The 24,561-nt window shown below is 35.9% G+C and overlaps 1 protein-coding gene across 25 annotated transcripts in view; it reads right to left on the minus strand.

Moving 5' to 3' along the window:
- ROBO2 (roundabout guidance receptor 2) overlaps positions 1 to 24,561 on the minus strand; it is a 1,322,570-nt gene that overhangs the window by 73,015 nt on the left and 1,224,994 nt on the right. For all 25 annotated transcript variants that reach the window (XM_046002527.1, XM_046002529.1, XM_046002535.1 and 22 more), the window contains 7 exons: positions 21,652 to 21,733; positions 21,103 to 21,265; positions 19,328 to 19,494; positions 14,560 to 14,681; positions 6,475 to 6,706; positions 3,056 to 3,180; positions 590 to 761 (listed from right to left, as the gene is read on the minus strand). In XM_046002527.1, the coding sequence (XP_045858483.1) occupies positions 590 to 761; positions 3,056 to 3,180; positions 6,475 to 6,706; positions 14,560 to 14,681; positions 19,328 to 19,494; positions 21,103 to 21,265; positions 21,652 to 21,733 (1,063 nt within the window). The remainder of the gene's footprint in view (positions 1 to 589; positions 762 to 3,055; positions 3,181 to 6,474; positions 6,707 to 14,559; positions 14,682 to 19,327; positions 19,495 to 21,102; positions 21,266 to 21,651; positions 21,734 to 24,561) is intronic.

A 24,561-nucleotide genomic window follows, 5' to 3' on the forward strand; every position in this document is an offset into this window, starting at 1 on the left:
ATACATGGGTAAATCTCAAAAACATTGTTTAGTGAAAGAAGCCAGACACAAAGTATTATATTCTGTGATTCCATTTACATATATTTCAAGAACAGGCAAACATAATCAATGCTAATAGGGAAAAATTGTCTGTGATGATGATAGCGTATTTAATAGGGATTTCTTATTTGGGATAATATATTTGAATTACAAAGTTTCTTTTGGCCTGTTTCTGGTTGAAATTTGACATCCTTCTTGCTTAGAGGATTTGAAACACAAGGCACTTTCTTCAGTAACTGCCTCATTTCCTATTATATTTCAATGACATCAAAATTGTTAGTGAAATTATTGATTAAGAATTATTTTCAAACCGACTTTCAGCATTTAAACACTCAGTGATTATAATCTGCAGAAGTTTCTGGGAAACTTGAGAGCACAAGAAATTGCTAACTATTTTTATAAGAAACCCTAGTCAGTCAACCTATTTGCCTATATGATGAGTGCACCCTCTTCTCATTGCTGCAGATCTACTGTTAGGATACAGATTAAAAATATCATCTACCTTGTTACCAGTTGGCTAACTGATAACAGGCCACAGAGATGTACTCACCAATGATTATTGGCTGCGGCTCGCTTTTTACTCCAACCCCTGCACTCGTGCTAGCGGCAACCTCTACCCGGTATTGGATACCTGGGAACAATCCACCAATTATTACAGATCGAATGGCTGCATCCACAGTTTTGTTGATATGGAACCGTGTTTCATTCCCCAGGCACCAGATCTATAGAAATGTAAAGCGAGAAACAAAAGAATGTAAAATTATCCTTTCTGTCAAATTGATGACCTACTTTTTTTAGTAGTGACCGATCTATTCTCTTGGCTTATGGAAGTATTTGTAAATGACACTTTCTAAAGGCTAATATTTGCAATTGATTTATCTATGTGTGTGTGTATTAAAGGAAGAACAGTAAGAGAAGCTAAAACCACGCCATTTTCCTTTATATCTTACAACCAACACTGACTGCTTTTAATGTAGTGATTCCTTAAACACTTCTGGAAAGTGTTCCTTGGTTGCAAACAGTATTTGGGTGTGGATTAAAACACATAAACTTCTCTGATTAATTTGTTTATCAAGGTTTATTATGCATGTAATCTATTAAAATATGGTGATTATTGGTTGTAATAGCCAATGGATATAGGTGTACATGTAAGTAATTTATATTCTATTTAAGAAACTATTAACTTACCCAGAAGTAGTTAACAAGATTAATTGACCTAAGTTATAAGTATTGACTGAGATGAAATTAAGGCCAATATTTACATTGACAGTAATAAATCTCAATATCGATCAAAACATATGGACATATACACAGACATATTCATGAGAACAGAGTGGTAGATAGTCTTTGAAAACCAATGTGAAAGAATCCAGGCTTTTACTCTAAGTAAGAATCATACTTTAAAGCATACTTTGTCCTGGGATATGGAGATCTGTTACTGTCAAATGCATTATAAAAAGAATCATACTGTGTATACATATTTGCATTCATAATCTACAGTATTTCATAATCTACATGGAGATACATAAGTGGCAATACACATGGTTTGTTTTTGAAACAGGTAAATTCCTGGAACTTTTTATTTAAATTAATGTCTATATATTTCTTTTATTTACACAATGATATCTATGTTACTAATGTAGGAATATTTAGGCCTAACTAAAAATACACTTTGTTACCAAAATAAGGCACTCTCATATGAGTGAGAAAGCTTACAACTTGTAACAAAAAATACCATGTTATAATCAATATCGGTATATCAGTAAATGGAAGTTTAAGATATTTAGTTCCAAATGATACAAAAGTAAAATTCTAACCTCATTAAAACATACACACCAGAATACATCATTCTTTGCCATTGTACCCTAATCCTTGTAAAATTTATATGTATGCATAGATATTTATAAGTAATTGTGATTCTTATATTTCTTACATGTTTCTTTATAAAGTGATGGGGATAATCTTAGAGTAAGTGCTTGTGCATATGGTATCAGTAAGCTAATCACTCATTAATTAAGAAAATTCTATTTTGAATTTTATTTTTTCTTAGAAATAACATGCTTTCACTACAATTATTCAGCTTCCTTTTACATATCAACTCTAAACGTTTAGGGTGAGATGGGGTGTCCAGTTTTCTATTCTAATAGATATATACAACATGTTAATTGTTAGAATCCCCTATATATTTATTAATAGCAAAATCACAGTTTTGAATTTTTATAAGGTTTAATGAGGTGTTTTCCTATCATATGTGGTCTAATCACATCACAGCTAGTCAGAGTCATATTTCCAAAAGTTAGACATCTTTTGTCAAACATCAAACGATGGCAGGAAAACAATGGATCTATAGTTTCTAAACAGCAACAAAATTATCATTAGAAAAATGAGATAATAAAAAAAAAATGAGATAATAAACTACATTTATAAGTTTTTTCATAATTTGTTTTTATAATGGCTCCCTTTTTCAAGTGAAATATTTTACAAAACCTCAATAAATTGACCAAAAGAGGACTTAAGAGTGGGAGTTGGTGCTGTCCACCCTCCTATCCCCACCCCCACCCTCCAAACCTTGGAAGCATCTTTTTATGAGACCACAGTTTAAAAATATCCCTGCTAGGGCCCCTTACACAGAAATTTAATAACAATGATACAGGACTTTTAGGATGAGAGCTTCATCACCTATCCTGTACCCAATCTCTCTAACTCTTTGAGGTTCTGGAATCATGCTCTACAACTCCCCTCCCCAAACAAAACAAAACAAAACAAAACAAAACAAAACAAAACAAAAACACTCCACTGTTCTGGTTTACTTGTCCGAGTGAGTTTTTGTTATCTGTGTCTTGGAGTTAGGTCCCAATCCCCTATGCATTTGTTTCTTTACCTGTCACACAAAGATAGAAAAATTACTTTACACTCAGACTCAAGAAGAGGGCTTCTGGAGATGAGTTTCATGCGTGTGACACTGAGACCTCTGGGAAGCCCTTCTGTGAGCCCTGCCTCTTCACCCAGGTCCTACCTTGTATTCTTGGATGATTCCATTCTGATGATCTGGAGGAGGAGGATCCCAGGAAACACTAATACTTGTGCTATTGTGGCTTCCTACTGTCAGCACAGTGACAGATTGTGGAGGGGCACTTGGGGCTGCAAAGGAAGAATTAGGGTAAACACCAACTGTAAGACTTGATGTGCATTAATACTGCTTATAGAATATGGATATGAAGACAAGAAGCAAGAGGTCTGGTTTCCAGTGGCTCCTAATTTGCACGTAGTATTCAACAGTGACAGTTTTTTCCAAAAATTGTCCTTTAAATATAATGGATAGGTTTAAAGCAAACACAACAGCTTTGCTAATATGTGCTTGCTAATAAATTTAACAGATAACATTCTGATGAGTGTTTTCTATATGCCTCGCACTGAGATAAGCGTCATATTTGATGATCACACTAACCTCAAGAAGTAAAAAAACAACTCTTATCTCAGTTTTACAGAAAAGGAAAGAGAAGACAACTGCATGAGAATTATCCAAGTGAAACATTAAGGCAGAATTTGAACCTAGGTATGTCTGGCTTTAGAGCATTGATCCATGTGAGAATAGGCAGGCTCTCTTTCTAAAAAAAACACTCCTATCAAAAATATTCTGAGAGGGGTGCCTGGGTGGCTCAGTGGGTTAAAGCCTCTGCCTTCGGCTCAGGTCATGATCCCAGAGTCCTGGTATCGAGCCCCGCGTCGGGCTCTCTGTTCCGCAGGGAGCCTGCTTCCTCCTCTCTCTCTGCCTGCCTCTCTGCCTAGTTGTGATTTCTCTCTGTCAAATAAATAAAATATTAAAAAAAATATTCTGAGAGTGGGGAACCTGGGTGGTTCAGTGGGTTAAGCCTCTGCCTTCAGCTCAGGTCATGATCTCAGGGTCCTGGGATAGAGGCCCGCATCCGGCTCTCTGCTCAGCAGGGAGCCTACTCCTTCCCCTGCCCCCACTCTCTCTGCCTGTCTCTCTGCTTACTTGTGATCGCTGTCAAATAAATAAGTAAAATCTTCAAAAAAAATATTCTGAGAGAATGTATTCCAATTTTCATCAGCCATTATCTCTGAGTAGTGCCATTAATAATCTTCTTGTTTGGTTTGGTTTTGTGTTTAATACATAAAAACAGAAACACAGCAATAAATTTCACCAACATAAGAAAAAATTACCTTTTTTTCATATTGGGAAAAATAATTGACTTATACATTGACTCATAATTTAAGATTTAAAACTTATTTTATATTGATGGGAAAGAAACTCTGAAGTTACAAATGAAAACAGTTCATGTTGGGTCGAGTGTGAAATGGATAGATTCTAATTTCCTACAGTTCCCATCCTTTATGGTTTCTCCTATAACTAATTATAATCACACTGAGAAAAGATGAGTGAGAAAAAATTTCTGATTTTAGACTGCAGCATCTGCTCTCCAGTCTCTCTGAGAGTTGAAAAATACTAATTTTATAGGAAAATTTATCAATTCTCCTTAAATTTCTGAGTAGGAAAAACAAAATGAAACAATCGTTGAAACAAAATTCAAAGAATTTGTGGTATTAAAGGATTTTTATGTGAAAGGATCAATGCTTTCATAACTCTATACAGTTTAATCCTTTGAACATGTGTACAATTGAATGGTAAAAGATATTTTAAAACCTATCAATTAAGTCTCCCATGTTTCACAAATTTGTCATTGAGGTATGCCCATATGGCACTGAGATAGAGGACATATACAGACACGGTAGCACAATATTGCTCTGTATTATTCCTCTGTCTGATAGTATTGTTGCAAAATATGGCATGATCACATAAATCTAACCACCTGTTCACCAGTTTTGTAGTTATTGAGTAGATTGCACTGAAAAATAACACTTGAAAACTGGTTTCTCATTTGCCTTGCTGCTGGCTTGGAGAGAACACCATGCCTGCTTCCTAGCAGGTCAATTATTCCAGTGCTCAGCTTCTACAGATGTGAAGGAACCCAAATCACTGCTTATCATTCCCACACTCCTCTTCCTCTGAGCTCCATTTGTTACATTCAGAAGGCCACATAAACTCTAAAGGAATGCATACCAAATGGTGAAAGATGTCCAATCCAGAGGAAAAGCCTAACTTTAGTGGAAATTCATTTTTACACGTGTGCTTTAAATGTAGCACTCTATATTAAATTCACCCACTCTGGTCATTAGTACTACACATTTTCAACACAAAGTAGAATTTAATGGTGGATGAAGATATTATTATTAATTTTTAATATTTTTTTTCTTTACATATCCTAGAAGTTGATTAATGTCTTTAAAGATATGTACTTCTGTTCATACCAGCATATCACAGCGTAAACCAGTGTGGGCAGAACATTTTCACTGTGATGCTGATTAAAGATATGTGCAATTTAAAAGTTCTTTGGTCAAACACGGACATCTATGGCACCATCAGTAACTTGTATACTTTTTCTTAAGATTGCTCTCATATTGATTTATGAAAAATTGCTGTTTTCCAGGAGCTGTGCAAATAAAATTAGTAGAAAAGCAGAAAAGGAGGGGGTTATTACACTTGGCATCTGACTTTTTGTACTTTGCTAATCACTTATTATAAGCTTCTAGTTCAGGGAAGGAGACACTAGCAGGGACTGGTCAAATCTACATTAACTTCATGTCCACCACAAATTGACTTTAAAGTATCTGTGTGCAAAAAAGTTTCCAAATGGGGGAGGGGGAGAAAATGTCACTAATGAGAATGCTATTGCAAACGTGCAAGTGGCCTTCTGATTAGAAATTATGAGTCAGACAGGCAGAGTCCATAGGGAAGGAGGAAATAAGAAAATAAGAAATAAGAAATGTCATGCTTTACTACATCAAAAAGAGGAAAGGGACAATGAACAGCCTGTATTCTTGAGTTTCCAGTAACCTGTCCTGATTTAATAAAGCCAAATAAACTCAACCATGTTAAGAAAAAAAAATATGAGAAAATATTGTAATCAAATTCCAGTGTACTGGTAAAATTTGGAACAAATGTCTACTTAAGAAAAAAAATCCCCTTACTCAAATGTCTTTTTTTTTTTTTTAACTTTCTCAGATTCTATGAGATTCTTGGAATAAAAAGAGAAAATGCCACTTCTTGAATTCACTTTTTATATTCTCTCTTGCTGTTTCTCTAAGGTAGATCATAAACTAGAACTTCAACAGAAATTATCTTGGGACTCCTGGGTGGCTCAGCCAGTTAAGTGGCTGCCTTCGGCTTGGGTCATGAGCCTGGGCTCCTTGCTCAGTAGGGAGCCTGCTTCTCCCTCTGCCTGCCACTTCCCCTGATTGTGCTCACTCTCTCTTCTCTCTTTGATTAAAAAAAAAAAAAAATTAAAAAAAAAAAGAAAGAAATTGCCTCCATTATGGTTTAAGTTGGCTTTTGTTAGAAATCTGAATACTGACCTTCTTCAGTAGTACGAATTATTTTAGATTCACTGTCCATTCCTTGGAACTCATTAAAATAGGGTCGAACTTTAATTTCATAGGTCACCCCCTTTTTCAGGTTGACTAAGACAGCACTTCGCTCAGTTGGGACTTTGGCATCTAAATTCTGCCATGTCGATGTTGCCTGCAGGCCGGAGGTCTGACGATACATCACTCTGTAGCCCTGAATAAACTGGGGTTGGCGATCAACCTGAAAAACACAGCAAAAATCTTTTGAAACCCAGCAGAAATATTTTAGACATGACAAGGAAACCATGCATCCTAATTTCTCCTGTCCCTATTTCAGTCTTCATCAACTATTATCTGTGTGATGCCATCATTTTGTAATTCATCTCCCTGCTTCTAATACACAATTCCAATTCTGAGTTCACATTGCCTGTAAGTTATGATTTCCAAAATGAAGAGTGGGACAACTCTCTCTCCTGCTTAAAATACTCCATAGTATCCAAGATGCTTACTTAATTAATTCAAATTCCTTAAAATAGCAAAGGCTGACAGGCCTAGACCTGCCAATTTGTCTAGCTTCACTTCTCATCATTCTTTCCCTATATTCCACAGTTCCTATTTTTATGGTTGGATATGTAATGTGTTATTGCTCAGGAATTTCCATTCTTGTCTCTGTCTATTCATTAATACCTTCACTCACTCTAGTCATTTTTTTGAGTTCCTACTAATCAAGTTACTAGTCAAGTTACATTCATTACTAATATCCATAAGCAAATGTTATGAATGAGATGGACAAGGAGTTAAGGAAGCCTGGAGGGGAGAGGATGTTGATAGAATCAGGAAGGGGAAAAAGAACAAGTGCTGAGTTCTGCAAGGAAAGTAGGACTATTTATTCCAGAGGAAGAAGTGTAGAAACAGCCCATATAAATTTCTATGCCTGGAGGAAGTGTATGAGAAGACGAGGAGTTGTGAAGTGAGAGCATCTATTTTAAAGGCATTTAAAAAGCTTATACCCACTAGCAAATATTAAATGAAAGACTTATTAGTTTATCAGTTTCTGGCTCCTTCAAGAGTCCCACTATTGGCACAATTTCACAACTTTTTTGATCCTTTCATTCACTTAAATGTATAGAGGATAAGCAGCTATTTTTAATGAAAATCAGATTTGTGAATCTGAACATCCATATCAAGTAAAAATGTGAAAATGCTGTTTTGTTCAGTCGTAAAAATTACATGAAAACTGAATATATTAAAAATGCAAGCTAAAAATAAAGCATGTCCTTATACATTTATTCAACAATCTCTATTGAAGTTTTACCACTGTTTCATCTTCAGGAAGAAAAGGATTTTTAACATTTTAAACTTTTTGAATGTCTTGCCATTTTTCCAAAATTGCTTGATTTAAAAAATAACTATAACGGAAACTTCTTCAATTAATTTTGCATATATTGTAGCTTAATAACATATTCTAAGAAACGTTTAACTTGATAAATTTCACTGTCAAATACAGTGTAAAATTTAATGGAGAAGAGATGGAAAACCTCATTTCAGGAAGGTTGGGGAGAGAAGAAACAGAGAAGGAGATGATGAAAATGGTTATTTCAACTTCTTAAAAATTTCTTTATCCAGCTGTTAACACATTATGAATAAAAGGTATTGTCTCATGTATTAACTGCTTTTTAAAAAGAATTATTTATTTGTTTGAGAGAGAGAGAGAGAGAAAGATAGCATGCATACATGAATGGGGGCAGGGCCAGAGGAAGAAGAAGACAGAAACTCCAAGCAGACTCTGGGCTGAGCTCAGAGCCCACGCAGGGTTTGATCCCAAAACCCTGAGATCAAGACCAGAGCCAAAATCAAGAGCGAGAAGCTCATCTGACTGAGCCACCCAGACACCCCAGTTCCACGTATTAACCTCTACCATTTATTCTCTAGCTGCAACATTTTAAAATTATTTTTAAGTGGGAGTCAGAAACTTAAAGAACCTCAATCAAAAGACAATGGAATTTGGGGTGCCTGGGTGGCTCAGTGGGTTAAGCCTCTGCCTTCAGCTCAGGTCATGATCTCAGGGTCCTGGGATCAAGCCCCGCATCAGGCTCTCTGCTCACAGAGCCTGCTTCCCACTCTCTCTCTCTGCCTACTTGTGATCTCTCTCTCTCTGTCAAATGAATAAATCAAATCTTAAAAAAAAAAAAAAAAAGACAATGCAACAAAGGGACATTTTTCTGTATTCAGAATGTCCAAGCTAGAGAGTCCATGAAGCTGGTGGGCCTGAGCTTATGTGTTTCTATGTATAGCTCATTCTAGCTTCGCAGATGAGTCTTAACAACTAAGAATTCCTTCATCCACCTGACAGCATTCTTACCCTCAAAGATTCTCTGGAATTAGGGCTACACTTACAGCAGGCTCTGCCAAGAGAAAGTTCGCCCAGCTCTGATGCCAAAGCTCACAATCTTTGAACCCTCATCCATGCTACCAGCTTGTGTTTGTACCAACAGATGTAGTTTTTGAAAAGCCGTTGTTCTGACATTATAAAGCAAGGCAGCTCAAAAGCAAAAAGTTAAATTTATGAGAGCCAAAGAGAGATGCCTTTAATCAAAACTGTCAATGTTCAAAAATTCCTTGCAGCATATGTTAAAACAACATTAAACTGGCATTTTATAAACTTCTCTGCATTCGCTTTAAGTGAATTTATATACTGAAAGAAAGACATAACTCACAATAATAGCTTGTTAATACTGAAAGAAGCAAGCTGTGTTTTTAAGAAGAACATTAAGCAGCTGTTTCCAGATGAAGAGAGTCTGTAAATCAGGGTAAATTGGTTTTATCCATGTTTGGTTTTCATTAATTAAGTGTTTTAGGGACTTTATGAAGCTAATGTTTACTACACAACATTGCCTTGCTCACTTCATTGTACACTGCTTTCAACCCCTATATTCTAATGGCCTACTTAATAACTAAAGAGTTTAACTTGATTTTGTGCAGTTACAGTACCTTCTTTTTCAGAAGAAAATTTGTTGTTACAGGTGGAAGCAAAAATGAAAATGCTGAACACTACCTTTAAAAAAAAATAGGTGGGATTTTTATTGCATATGTGTTCTATACCACTGACTTGTGGTGCACATTTTGACAGGTGGTCATTTTCAAGTTAAACCAGATGCTTGTTACTAGTTTTATTAACTTTCTGTTTATAGAAGGAGGATTTCTTTAGTGTTGATTATAATCAGAGTCTGGCCACAAATCCATGGGTCTGTAAAATTTAAAAAAAAATTGTACTTTCTGAAACATGAACAAAAAAGCATTGTTTTCGGGGAGAAAAATGAAATGATGAAACAAATTTCCATCATCCAGTCATAAGGTAGCAACTGAGTTATAGCTCAGCCTTTTTAAATTTTCTCAGCCTCAGTTTTCTTATTTCACTCAATAGTATTCATATTAGAAGGGCCTGTATACAATTAAGAAACTATTATAAGGTAAAGAACTTTGCAAGTTTCAGGGATGCACAATGATAAAGCATCATTGATAAGTAAGGGATCCACATGTGGTCCGTATGTGACCAGAGGGTCAATTGCACGCCACCATTCCATTGAAACCACATTCCATTAAAACGTGTAAGTGCTTACCACCATCTTTTCTATTAAAAAAAAAAAAAAAATCCATCCAAACTGAAAACTCAAAGTGAATTTTCTTTGTTGGGCTTAGCCTGCTAGGGATGGATGCGGATGAAGCCAAGTTCTGAAATTCTAGTTTGCCAATGGACACTTTCACTTTCAGTAGTGTTATGTTAAAGGGGCAAAGGACCTGTGATTTTTTTTTGTCCTTGAACAAAAACACCCCCCTCCACACACACACTAGAATAACCTTTTTTTAAAAAAATTTTTAATTTTTTAGAATAATTGCTTTATAAATTATTTTATAAATTTATTGCTATTTTCTCTTGAACCAGTCATGTCTTATCATTCTTGCCTACCCTCGTCATAAGAGCAGTCACTTTTAGAAAGCAGCCCTGGCTAACTATTGTTCCTTCAAGATTAGCCTTGGTAAACCACCTTAGCTGGCCGCACGTTTGAATCCATAAGTTGGGGAATTTATTTTTCTCCTCCAATAACACATCTGTAACTCAAATACTAACAAAGTAATACTTTTAAGAGCATGCACATTTAGGAAGCTGAAACTATGGCATGGAAATAAAGCATTTGGTTATAATTTCTTTGGCAACAGACCACACCCCTAGTCCCACTTTATTTCACTAAACTGACCTCTCAAACACATAGTTAATTTCCCATGTAACTACAAATTCACGGGGAACAATAGCCTGTGATCTAATTGAACACTTTCTTCTTTAAAACAAAAATACAAATGTCTAAAAACAACTGTTTTGAGCGTTCAACAGACTGTTATTGAGAAGGTATTTTATAACAGATGCTCTGCTCAGGAGAAACTAAAATGAAAAATATGGGCTCCAGACTCACAGAACTCAACCTCATGAGAGAGAGAGATACGCAAACTAGTCATGACAAGCTTTGTGGGATACAGAGATGAAGATGACAAGGTTCCTCTCCTGGAAGAACTCCCAGACTACAGACCTGCAATTTTGATCTAATTTGATTTGTTCTTTTAAAACTCAGTGACTTTTAAAGTGATTAACTTCATAAACATGATGACTTTGATTCTTACCCAAATAATTTCCACATTTAGAAGCAGCTTAAAAGAGGCCCCTTCAAAACTCCCAACAGAGCAAAGACTTTTCAACTGAGAGTGAGGAAAAATCTGCTATTAAAACTACAATTCTTTCCTTGGCTTTGCCAGTTTTATATTTGGTCAAAGGCACAGAGAGATGGAAGAGGCAAGGCAGATAATACCCCTACTGTGTGCCAATGGAAAAATGATGAGGTCATTTTGTATGCACCATCCATGGGAACAGGGGAACAGAAATCATTTTGTGCAGAAAACAGAATAAACCTATGCAAGATAATGTTAAAAATGGAATCAGAAACAATGTGATTGTAAATAATTATTCTTAAATATTATAAACTTAGTCTTATTTATGTTGAAATTTTATCCAATTTTGTACTCCTAGGACAAAATTTTGATCACAGGTTCTTGCTTAAGAAGTAACAAAATGCCCCATCTGGGGCCCTATGCCAACATTCTACCACTAAAACATATTCTTTTCACATAATGATGTGTCTATAGTTTAAGTAAAAAACACAAAACACAGATTTAAAGTAAATAAGTTCTAATCCTAATTTTACCTCTGAAGTGAGTGTGGGATATTGGGAACATCATTCAATTGAATACATGACTTTCTTTGATAAAATTACAGAATTAAGCTAAATAGCCTTAAATGTTATTTTATGTTTTCCTGTTCTAATATAATAATGCCTCTATATTTCCCCGTATAGATGAAAATGAGTGGTGATGCCTTTTCTGGTGCCTGAGGATAAGTTAATCACTCCTTCTTTGATTGAAATCTCTCTATAGGGTACGTATATATCTGTTATAGATCTTATTCTTGTGTACTACCATTGAGAGTTTCCATGTTTCTCTCAAGTAGATTTGTCTCTTTATATAGTTCTCCACCACCAGTTCTGTATTTGTCTCCTAGGACAAAATTGTTCCACAAGAATGCTTGTTGGTGGATTTATTATTGAGAGGACACTGGAATAATTCTCTTTCATTGTATTTTTTATACTTCAGATATAATTAAGAACTGGTGAAAAATAACCAGTTTTCCTTTCTCAACATCCTTTGTTGAAGGAGTTGATAAATGGTTCCTTTCCAAAAGAAACTTGGACTCTAGGGATGCCTGGGGGCTCAGTGGGTTAAGTGTCTGCCTTCAGCTCAGGTCATGATTCCAGGATCGTGGGATTGAGTCCCGGACTCCTTGTTCAGCAGGGAGCCTGCTTCTCCTTCTGCCTGGTATTCCCTTGCATGTGCTCTCTCTCTCTCTCTCTTTGTCAAATAAATAAATAAAATCTTATAAAAAGAAAAAAAAAAGCAAAGAAAAACTTGGACTCTAAAACCAGAAAGTGAGAATCCAATTTCTTACTTAGTCATTCTTCTACTGCAGCAAAACAACAATAATAACAATAAGGACATACTTATAAATATTTTCCCATTAAAATGACAATTAAAGTAAAAGATTTCCTAGGTATTCCTAACTCAAATGTCCATTACATATACAATGCATAAGATCTATCACATATACAGAGGGCTTAACAAATGATTTTTAGAGGTTATAATAGAAAAATTTTGATCACATGTTCTTGTATATCTTATATCTCAGATATAAATGAAAAGTTGGCGCTGGCTGTACTATGCACGAGGAAGAACATTACCTGGCTCTTCTCAAAACACGACACACACATAGACACAAGTGTTGGTATCCTCTAATGTGGCTATTTTTATGCTATGTGTTATTTTCACTGCAGTGGCTATCAAGTGATCAAAACATTTTGCAGTTTGATATAACAGTGGGCAGGTTGACATTTAATAATGCATGGAATTGAACAGTCTCAATGCATATTAAAATATCAATGTATTTCTTAAAATCCATTAGCTTTTTAGTATGTAAGTCATATTATTAAAATTATATTCATGTTTTGGTGCTATTACATGAGATACAGCTAAAGGAATGTACAGATGATTTATTTAAATTCAGAAGAAAACTTTATCAAATTAATTTTTTTTGTGCTTCAAATGACATCATTAGGAAAGTAAAAACCCGGGAGCCTGGGTGGCTCAGTCAGTTAAGCGTCTGCCTTCAGCTCAGGTCGTGATCTCATGGTCCTGGGATCGAGTCCCACATTGGCTCCCTGCTCAGCAGAGAGATCTGCTTCTCTCTCTCCCTCTACACCATGCCCACTTGTGCACATTCTCTCTCTCATGCATGCTCTCTCACTCTCTCTCAAAAAAATCTTTAAAAAAAAAAAAAAGTAAAACCAACGCATGGACTGAGAGAAAATATTTACAAATAATATATCTGATAAGGTGTTTGTACCCACTTTATAAAAAACACAAGTCTATAATAAGGACGAACAACCTAACTTAAAAATGAGCAAAGAATTTGAATATCTTCTCTAAAGAAGACATACAAATGCTCAAGCACATGAAAAAATGGAAAATATCACTAGTCATTAAAGAAATGCAAATCAAAACCACAAGGATATTCCGCTCCACACCCACGAGAACAGTTAGAGTAAAAAAACAGAGAATAACAAGTGTTGAGGAGGATGTGAGAGAATCTGGCAAGGGTGTGGAAGAAACTGAAGGTTTCAAATATTGCTGGAGAAACATAAGTTGGTAGAACCACTTGGGAAAACATTTGGGCAGTTTATCCAAATATTTCAGAGTCATCATTTATTCCATAATTCCTAGGTAGATACCAAGAAAAATGAAAACATATGTCAACTTGTTCTCAAATGTTTATGGCTCCCTGGTTCATGTCCGCCACAACTAGAAACAACTGAAAAGGGCATCAGCTGATGAGAAAGCAGAGGAGGATAGAATGCTATTCAGTAATAAAAAGGAACAAAGTACTGATAGATATTATAACATGGTTGAACCTCAAAAACATTACATTGAGTGAAAGAAGCCAGACACAAAAGATCACAAATTGCATGATTTCATTCATAGCAAAGGAATAGGCAAATCTATGACAGAAAGTAGATTAGTGGGTGCAAAGAGCTAAAGAGGGGGAATGGAGGAGGCACGTTGCAATGAACACAGGGTTACATTTTCAGATGACGAAACGTTCTAAAGCCAGATTCTGATGATGATTGCACAATTCTGTAAATATATCCAAACAGATTTGTCCATTCTGACTCTGATATGGTAATTATATCTCAAGAAAGCTGTGAAAAAAATAAGAAGAGGAAACATGCCATGGTTCTATTGCAATTGAAATGCAATAATATTTTTATTCTACTCTTTTATTCTATAGAATATTTTTCTTTTTTGCCATTGATTACACCTTGATTTTAAATGGTGAGGGTTTCCATTGCTCTTTGCTTGTGGATTCACTTTTTCCATCTTTGGTTTGTTTTCTTGAAGGAATAAAAGAAACTGCCATTAACGTTGCTTTTGAAAACTTACCGTCCACGTGACTTGAACCGTGGTGGGAGTCAACACAACTGGAGTATGAAGACGGACAATGACATCTCCTAGTTCTTTCTGTACTTGTCTATGGTCCACTCCTTGTGCTGGTGGGCTGATATCTACAGAGATAAGCATTCCCCAAATTTAAAAATTCCTAGTAAAATTTTAATGTGTATTACACAAGCCATTACTATTAGGTCATTAGAAATAATTGCAGGGCAAAAAACAAAACTTTGTGACAAAAAACATTAAAGCATATTTATATACATACCATCCCTGCTAGGACATCATTTGAGAGATGATATTTATCTTAACTAAAATATAATTAATAAAAGTGTTTGTAATCTCTCACTCCCTTCAAATACATCGCTGTGGAAGATCTATTATTTGCTTATTAAAGAACAAAGTATGTGCCACAAGACTTCTCTAGAAACAGCAGTTTTCTACAGATGTGGACATATTGGAGGACTTTCCCGAGTAGTTCATGGAGCTATATCTGAAAACTGCTGTTTAGGAATTTGTTCAATTCCTTGTCCCAATTGGTAGATTGTATGTTGTTACTCCTTGACCCATTCCAGACTGGAAGCATGGAAAAGAAAGTAATGAGGGAAATGTGGGAAGTGAATTACATCACTAAAGTTTAGCAAAGTGAGGGAAAGAAGAGGAAAAAGCCCTCCAAATTTACAAAAATACTTTTGACTGAAAAATTTAGGATACTGATAAAATGTTCTAAAGTAATCAATTTGGAACAGAATTTCAATATCTGATCAAAAAAAAAATAACTTGGCTGTTTTTTGGAAGTGATTGGGGGAGGGAGAGGAGAAAGAATTGCAATATTTAGAATCCTATATTCTCAGCCATACATTGTTCAGCTGCTCCAGTATTCACCATTCGCATAATACTAGTCTATTGTTCCATATAATGGTTTATATTCTGTGCCCACTAAGAAAAAAATAGAGAAATTATAGACTTCCGAGTTCATCAAATTGATATCAAATATTGAATTTCACACAAACTCAAATCAACTATGTTAACTGTTGCACTGCATTGTTAAGTTGATTTTTTTTTTCTCCAGCTATCTTTTAAGGAAGGAAGCCTAATTTAAAATAATCAATTTTCTTAATCCTGTTTTCTCCTATTTTCTAGGCCGCAATGCAACATTCCAGCAAAAATACCTGTAAGTGCATATCTTGGCCATAATTTAAATTGGATGAACTAACAAACTGGGACCTAAATAGGGGAGGGAGCGGAAGGATGGGCACATGGGTGAAGGGGAGTGAGAGGTATAGGCTTCCAGTAATGGAATGAGTAAGTCACGGAATAAAACCCACAGCATAGGGTAGAGAACAAACTGGTAGCTTCCGGAGGGGAGAGGGAGATGGGCGAAACAGATGAAGAGGATTAAAAGTACATGTACTGTGATAAGCAATGAGTAATGTATAGAATTATTGAATCATTAGATGGTATACCTAAAATGAATATAACACTGAATGCCAATTATACTCGAATTTAAAAATAAATAGATATTTCTTTAAAGCCACAGCACAGGGAACATAGTCAATGATACTGTAATAGCACTGAATAGTGACAGACAGTAGCTGCACTTGCGGTGAGCCCAGTATAACATAGAGAGAAGTTGAATCACCATGTTGTATGCCTGAAACAACGTAGTATTGTATGCCAACTATATTCAAAATTTTTTTAAAAAAAGAAAATAAAATTCTCAAGGACCTTAGTGTGACATGGAAGAATGCATATAATATAATCAGAGAGGGAGATAAACCATGAGAGCCTGTGGACTCTGAGAGATAAACTGAGGGTTTTGGAGGGGTGAGGGTGGGGACGGGGGTGGGGTGAGCCAGGTGGTGGGTATTAAGGAGGGCACGTATTGCATGGAGCACTGGGGTTGGTGCATAAGCAATGAATTTTGGAACACTGAAAAAAAAATAGAATAAAATTTAAAAAATGAAAAAAAAAAAAGATATTTGACCCCCCCCAAATATATATAAGCTTGGCATTACATGTAGTATACAATGAAAGTGTTGCTTTTATTTAATATTTGGATTTATATCATTAATTCCCAAATTTGATTTTAATTAAAATAGCAGGATTAAAATACCTTAAATCTCTTCTATTGTTTTCCAACCCTCTGTAGCGATTTGAGTAAAGCACAAACTTATCTCATGACTCAGGATATATATATTTGCTGCTATTATTTGAAAAATGTATAATGTAAGCAATAAAAAAATGAGCGAAAAAATTGGGACATAAATAATTGGGAACTATGCTTTGGTGAATTTTCCCCCCAGTTCCACTGTTTTTCATCCTTAACATAAATAGCAGAGCTACTCTACTTGATCCAAAAAAATTATTAATAATATGTGAATAATATTAACCTTTGCTGACATATCTGTGGTCTACTGTGATGTTGACGCTACAAGTATTTGCTGCCTTCCCAAAGAATTCAAAATTCTATGGTACTTAATATCTTTCAAAATAAGACCTCACACAGCAAAGTGTCCTTTGAAAAGAAGTGCTTCGCAGAATGCAAAGCTGCTGAAAGTGTAGTGTCAAAAAATGAAACTGACATTCAAACACACAACATGAGTTTTCCTATTAAATATCTGTTAAGAGAACATAAGTCTTTTGCTCTATATAGTCTCTCAGCTGGATCAAGCCAGATCACAAACAACTTCTCATTAATCTTTTTGGACCTCTTCACTGAGAAGTTATTTTATGAGCCAAGATTTAGTGACTGGCAGAGTTATTGAATGATCAGGAAGGTCTGCCAGATATAATCACACCCAAAGTCTTCCCTACTCTGTTATCTCTCGCCTTCCATTAGAGCTACACACAAAAACTGTTTCTGTCTACACTGGTAAAAATGACCCCGGTACTCTGATTTCTTGAGTTAAAGCCACATACATCTTCAGGTTCCATAATTTAATTTACTCATTAAATTCAGACCCACTAAAAGCAACTGGATCCAAGCAAGGTAAAATATAACCAGTTTCAGATCTTCAAATTTCTTGTTGTACTTTTTATTTCTCTGGAGACAGGTTCTTTACCTACAGGCCCTTTATCATCATGGAAAATTAATCACATTACTGCTTAGAGAACAATAGCGAAGTGGCATTCCCTCCTCCCCTGACTGTCATCATGTCAGCAACGTTCTAAAATCACGTGGGGACTATTTCACTCGATTCCTTTAAGGCGCCCTTCTCTGTTATAAGAGCGTGCTAGTTACTATCACGGCACTACATTGTAATTATAATAATATTTTTATGGCTGTATGGTGCTTTTCATTGCATAAAAATACTACTTTGAATTATATCTTGTTCAAAGCCTTTTACAAATAGGAAATAATTAACCCTTTCTCAAGAACCCTGCGGGAAGTCGGTTGTAACCAATAATAAAGCCACAAGGTCTGTTTTATTAATTCCCTCCATCTACTAGTAGGAAAGGAACTTATAATGCAGCATCCTGTTTTAACCCCTCGACTCCAGTGACTTCTTAATTTGAGAAGAAAAATCTTCAGTTTTGAAATTATAATATTCTGCATGTTCAAGTTTTTATTTAAATTCCAGGTAGTTAACATACAGCGTCGTGTTAGTTTCGGGTGTACGACAGAGTGATCGCACAGTTCCTCACCCAGCGTTTATCACAGCATGGGCAGTCCTTAATCCCCAACACTGATTTCACCCATCCCCCACCTCCTCCTGGTAACAGTCAGTTTGTTCTCTAAATTTGGAGTCTGTTTCTTGATTTCTCTCTTTTCCCTTGGCTCATTTGTTTTGTTTTTGATTTTTTTAATCAGTCAAAAGAATTGTATACCTCCGGAAGAAAACTTGATTTACTCCTTTGGGAAACAAATCGCTCCTTTAAACACGTGGTCTGATAAAGAAAAACGAAACAAAACAAACAACAACAAAAACAAAAAGCCCACCCACTGTAGGAATGCTTGTCAAACTTGAGCAGAATCATCTCCCAGAGAGCACCCTAACACAGACTGCTGGGAAGCACCCCCAGAGCTTCTGAGCTGGGGCCTGAGACTGAATTTCTACCGTGGTCCTGGGTGATGCAGCTGCTGCTCCCGTGGGAGCTCTCCTGGAGACCCCCTGTGCTATAAAAATAGAATTCTTAAACAATAGGGGTAATTTTGATATCCCCATCTGGGCATCATATCCATTAAAGATCACTTTTTGGGGGCGCCTGTGTGGCACTGTGGGTTAAGCCTCTGCCTTCGGCTCAGGTCATGATCTCAGGGTCATGGGATAGAGCCAGGCATCGGGCTGTCTGCAGAGCGGAGAGCCTGCTTCCCCCTCTCTCTCTCTGCCTGCCTCTCTGCCTACTTGTGATCTCTGTCCATCAAATAAATAAATAAAATCTTAAAAAAAAAACACCCCACTTTTTACATTGTATCATTAACTTTCAAAGAAGACCAGCTTCCTCCTTTTGAAATATAGTAAAGTCCTAACTTAGCTGATTTACTATGCAAATGTAAACAATTATTTTGTTTGTTTATCTGTTTATTTGCTTGCTTATTTATTTATTTTTTACTCAACAGACGCTGGCAGCTCCGAGAGGAGGACTCATTCACAGAGGTGAACAGCAAGTCCCTTCTCCATCCCTGGATCCCGTCTAATGAATCAATGTAACAAGTGAGGCAGACACATTTCTCTTTCCTCAGGCAATCCCTTTGTTCTTAAAGAGCCGCTGAACTCCGCCTTCCAGAACCAGTCATGTTTACAGCCCTTGAAATTACCTTGTGTGCGCACGGGATCTGACATGGGGCTTGGGTCACTGAGACCTTGGGGGTTGATCGCTCTGACCATGAATAAATAGATCGTATTGGGCCGCAATCCCCTCACTGTGTAGAGCGTGGTCTTTACATGGTTTGCCACTGTCTGCCAGCTGTTGCTCACCGATTGGCTGAAACAGGAACAGAACTTTCACTTAGAAGACCAGTCGTGAAGGTATTGGCAATGGAGTTGGGTTTCAATGACAAAAGTTAATGGCTGAAAATTAAACACACACACGCACAACACTTGAAGTGTTAAGCCCAATAAATGAAACATTTGGATGATTTCGGTTTATTCAACAACAAAGCCGAGCCCACCTAACGGAAGTGCCATGCACAACAAAATTAAACTCAGCCCAGGAGATGTGACAGCCCGTTGCTAATGCACAGCAGCCCACTAAATGAATACCTGTAAAAGGAACAGAGGCCAAGATCACAACATCAAGTTTATACAAAAAATATGGTCCTCGTAAATGTATGCATATATACCTTGAAAAGAATTAACCTGTAGAAAGAATAAATGGACTACAGAGTAAATTATGCCAATACATTTTCCTGTTACAAGGTGTGTTTTCTTTTGCATCAATTCCACATGCAATATTATAATAGAGCCTTCTAAAACTACATATCTGTAAAAGAAGAAAGGAAGCATGTAAGGAATATTTTCCTTTGGTCACATTTTTAATAAAATTGTACATTAAACAGTTATGTGATTTCTCATCTTCAAATGGTGAAATACCTCTGAATCTAGATGTGGTGACCCCTTAACAGCCCACCAGAGATGGGATGCCCGTTTAGAAAACTTTGTCTACTTTTGTTCATAATGAGGAGAGAATGTGATTTTTCAGGGCTGCTCATTCACTTTTCAAAAGTTCTTATACGTCAAAGCATGAAAATTACAGAAAAACTGTCTTTTGAAAGTTGGAAATGATGTATTTGTTGATTGTTACCTTAAATAGATTAGGGAAGCCTAAAACGAAAGTAATGGTTTGTCCTAATGCTTTAAAATGACAGGGGCTATTGCTATCTTTATAAAAGCAAATAAAAGAACATTGAAACAATACAAACTTCATTTTCCCACTCGTGTAAGTATTTTATCGAATTCTCACAATGACTTCACCATGACATTTGCTAATGTATAGTCTATATCCTTATATTGATGACAATTTCTTCAAATAACAATTGGACATATTTTTTCCTTTCAGCAACCAGAAGTGCATGGAATCAATTCTTTAATTGATTACTTACTTAATTAATTTTTTTCTTAGGCATACCCCAAAGCTGCATTAAAATATATAGCACAGAAACAGTGGAACTATTTAAAATTCTTCCGTAATTATGAGGAAGCAAGTTTCCAGGATTCCATGCCTCAGTAAACAATGCAGAACTTAAAAAGTATCCCGCCTAATTAAATTATTTTCTGTCTAGTTCTAATGACAAAATACTCATCTTAAGTCTTTACGATGGTCAGAGTAAAGAAAGGAGCTAAGTGGTTAGGTGTTGAGCTAGATCCCCATAGACTTAGGCATGGTTAATGCACATTTAGTCCTATTATCAAGTTATAAGTGGAAAAAAAACAACTAGAGTCTATTCTTGAATAAAATCAGATAAATACTTAAAATGCACTGTTAAACATGTTCTTAAGATAAAACAGCAGGATAGCTCGCGTGACATTTTAGGATATAGGAGCTAAAGCAACAACCCAATGGAGGAAAAAAAAAAAAGGAACTGTCCCATACCTGAAAGCCTCAATGATATATGCACTTGCTGGAAGGGCTCCAGGGGTACCTGGTTGCCAGGACAAGGTGACACTGTTCTTAGTAACATCAGTGACCTGTGGTTTGGATGGTGGCCCTGGCAGGTCACTTAAGTCATAATTTTTACTGATTGTTGCTCCAGATTCTATAGAGGACAAACAGAAAATGCTTCATTCCTGATTACATAAGATGCCATAACACTTAAAAGAAGGAAAATAGTCTATTAAAGAAGTTGACCTAGACAATGAGCAATTCATCTTCATGAATCAGAAGTATGTAAATGAATATCTGCCTTTCCTACATGTTATTAAATGCTTACTTTCATGCAAGATCACTAGAATTGCTTGCTCTTCGGGTCTTATCAAACTGCATATATGCAATGTCATGTGGAGAAATTAAAAAGTGGCATATGACTTCATTTCTGTAGTCAGTGAATTTAAAATGTTGATTATTTGATTGTTACTTGACGACGAGCTAGTCACTGAAATGGGCTCAAGATTTCTTCTGTTGGGATCATTCCCAAGGACTCACCTGTCACGTCCAGCACAGCACTCCACGAAGTCTCCCCACTTGAACTTGTCGCCACACAAGTGTAAGTACCAGTATCAGAAATCTAGTGTGCAAGAAAGGGAGACAATTCAATTATTTTAATTAATTTGTAAAGTAATTACTCAATCTCAAGGAGGTAATTTCTTAAAATGTGATGTATCATTTGGCTGTCCAAACTGTTCATTAGAGTCAATCATATGTACACAAAATATTAAAATCAACTCATATATTATATAAATATCATATAATAATAATATCATATAATATTATTTTATTCATAACAGGAATTGAATGATTGTTTTGTATTTTCTACAACTAAATGTTATTTGTCTGGTAAACTCGATTTGTCTGTTCCTCTTTCCTCCATCGTAAAACCTTTATCTTCGTATAACTCCAATTTACGATGGGGTTTCGCTGTGTCAGAGTCATGGACAACTCAGGACAGAATTTTTCAGAATCCTATAAATATTCACAGATCAGTAATGCAAAACTGTCTTTTCCACCTTAATACATTATATTTCAATGGACAGAATGCACTCAGAGTCAATAAGGATTGTGATACCAGGCGGCTGACTTTTTTTTTAAAGACGAGAAAAGCGAAGGAAAAAAACAAACAAGACTCTCCCTTCAAATAGATTGGTATTCACTTATATTTAGATTTTAGTAGTGTGACAGAGAATGAGATAAAATTATATCATAAACACACAAACCATGTCTAAGGAGTCCCTGCAGTTTAGAGCCAAACGGGACCAAGCAAATAATCTCATGCCCCACTCTTTAAAGCATATTTAAGAACCGCCATTCCATTGATCACTTAAAATACTTTTATTATTCACTGAAGAACAGGAAAGGATTTTTTTTAAGTAGTTGATAATATAATCAAGAGTTCTCTTTTACAAATGTACAAGGTATACATTTCTGTGACTATATTTTGGCAAAAGGCGCAAATCAATGAAAAATTGTATGTCAAAAATCTTCTTTGTGGTTGAGTTCTGTGAGCCTAGAGTATAAACAGATTGAATCACACTTGTTTAGAGATGAGACTGGGAAGAGAAACTGATGACCAGTCTGAACAAGGCAGGTCACATGACGCAAACTTAAAATTCTGTGATGAACATGAGTCTAATTGTTGATGAAATATGAGGGTTCATGGAATATAGTCTCTGCTGGGTCCACAGTGTAAGTGTACTGATGACTCAACCTTCCACAATGGATTCTCAGGTACATCGTTAGTGCATGGGTGTTACTGCTGGGCCACCATTTTAATTGATTTTAAATGTCATTATGTATTTTAACTTGAGTTTCAAACTGCTCTGGAGCATCATTCTCTGCCATATTATCTTCATACAACTGTCTTCTATTATACAGCGGGATGACGGGGAATAGCCATTGTAAAAAGAGCCATTCTTTCACACGTGGCTGTGTGTGCATTATAGTCATTAGAAATCTCTCCATTTAAGAAGCATCACTCACAAACTAAATATAATGAGCCAAGGTTGGATTTTAATGCGATGTTCATTTGAATACGGTCTGTGAAAGAGTAAAGAATTTGCATTTTATTATAGCTGTTGAACTAAAATGTAGCACTTGTTATTATGTGCAAATGCTGAAAGAAGGGTATGTAGGTAATGCTTCTTAACTGCATCTCCTTGTTATTGTGGAGAAACACAGTCTGACATTAGCGGTGGTAGGTAGATTTTAATGAGTATTGGAATATTCTACTCCTCAAAAGATACAGATTCAGTTACCAATTAGCTGGACTAGGAGAACACAGTGTTCATCACATTATTTCCACCCCCACCCGGCATTAAGTACCAAAAAAAAAAAAAGGAAAGAAATAGTGAGACACAAAGGAATATGACCTATAGAAACCCTCTTTTGACTATACGAGTGAAGTAGTGTAAAAATACATTTTTATCTCCCTTTAAAGAGAGCCAGAAAAAGAACAACATTTTCATACTGGAGTTTATCAAAAGCCCTATCAAAAGCTGAAATATCATTGCTAAAACTCAGTCTTCAATCATCATCATCACTACCTTCATTCTTATCCCTTTAAATAATTTCTTTTCGGGTCATGAGGGCTTCATCTCTCTTCTTTTCTTCTCCTTTTATCCTTAACCAAGTGCTTTAAAAAGAGATTAATGTGTTGGCCCACTCCATCACCTGCTTTTCTCCTTGCGTGGTTGGCTGCAGACAAACCCCCAGGAACTTGCATCTCAGAGACACGACTCAGAAGCCTGACACAGGGCTCGAAGTTTGTTTGACATCATCAAGCACCCACCTTTAATTGCTTCTTTCAAATACTACTGGGGATCTTGGCTATTCAAGCACACCCTTTAATTCAGTGGTACAGTGAAAATGCATTAACCTCCATGGCCCAAGTCTGCCTTTAGCCCAAAGAGAGAGGTGAAAGTGTTTACTCAAGGAGAGGTGGCATTAATTTTTTAATAACTCCCATTTGTTCAAAGAAGGTTAGCAATTAATTTAGAATCAATAAAGAAACAGGCTAAAATCAATTTATTTGTCTTTTAACTGAATTTGACAGCATTTTTCCTACTTCAAGCAATAATTAATGCCTATGTCTCAAAATTAAAATGAAAACATTACATATTAATCTTATTAACAAATATTCAAATTAACAAAGGTTTGGTGCTTTGAGTATGCATGGACATACTACAAAAAGAGTCCTTCCTTTTTTGTAATATCTGGGTGATACACTCATAAATACCAAGTAAACACATAATTAATTATAAATATATTTGTATTTTAAGAGAAGAAATAATCCATGTTGTAATCAATTGAAAATACATGTAGTGAAAAATATTTTAACTTCTTCCCTAGCTTCCAGATAGTAAAATTCAGTATTGTTTTTCCGGTTTTTTGTTTTGTTGT

Source organism: Meles meles, chromosome 4, assembly GCF_922984935.1.
Source record: "Meles meles chromosome 4, mMelMel3.1 paternal haplotype, whole genome shotgun sequence".
NCBI lineage: Eukaryota > Metazoa > Chordata > Mammalia > Carnivora > Mustelidae > Meles > Meles meles.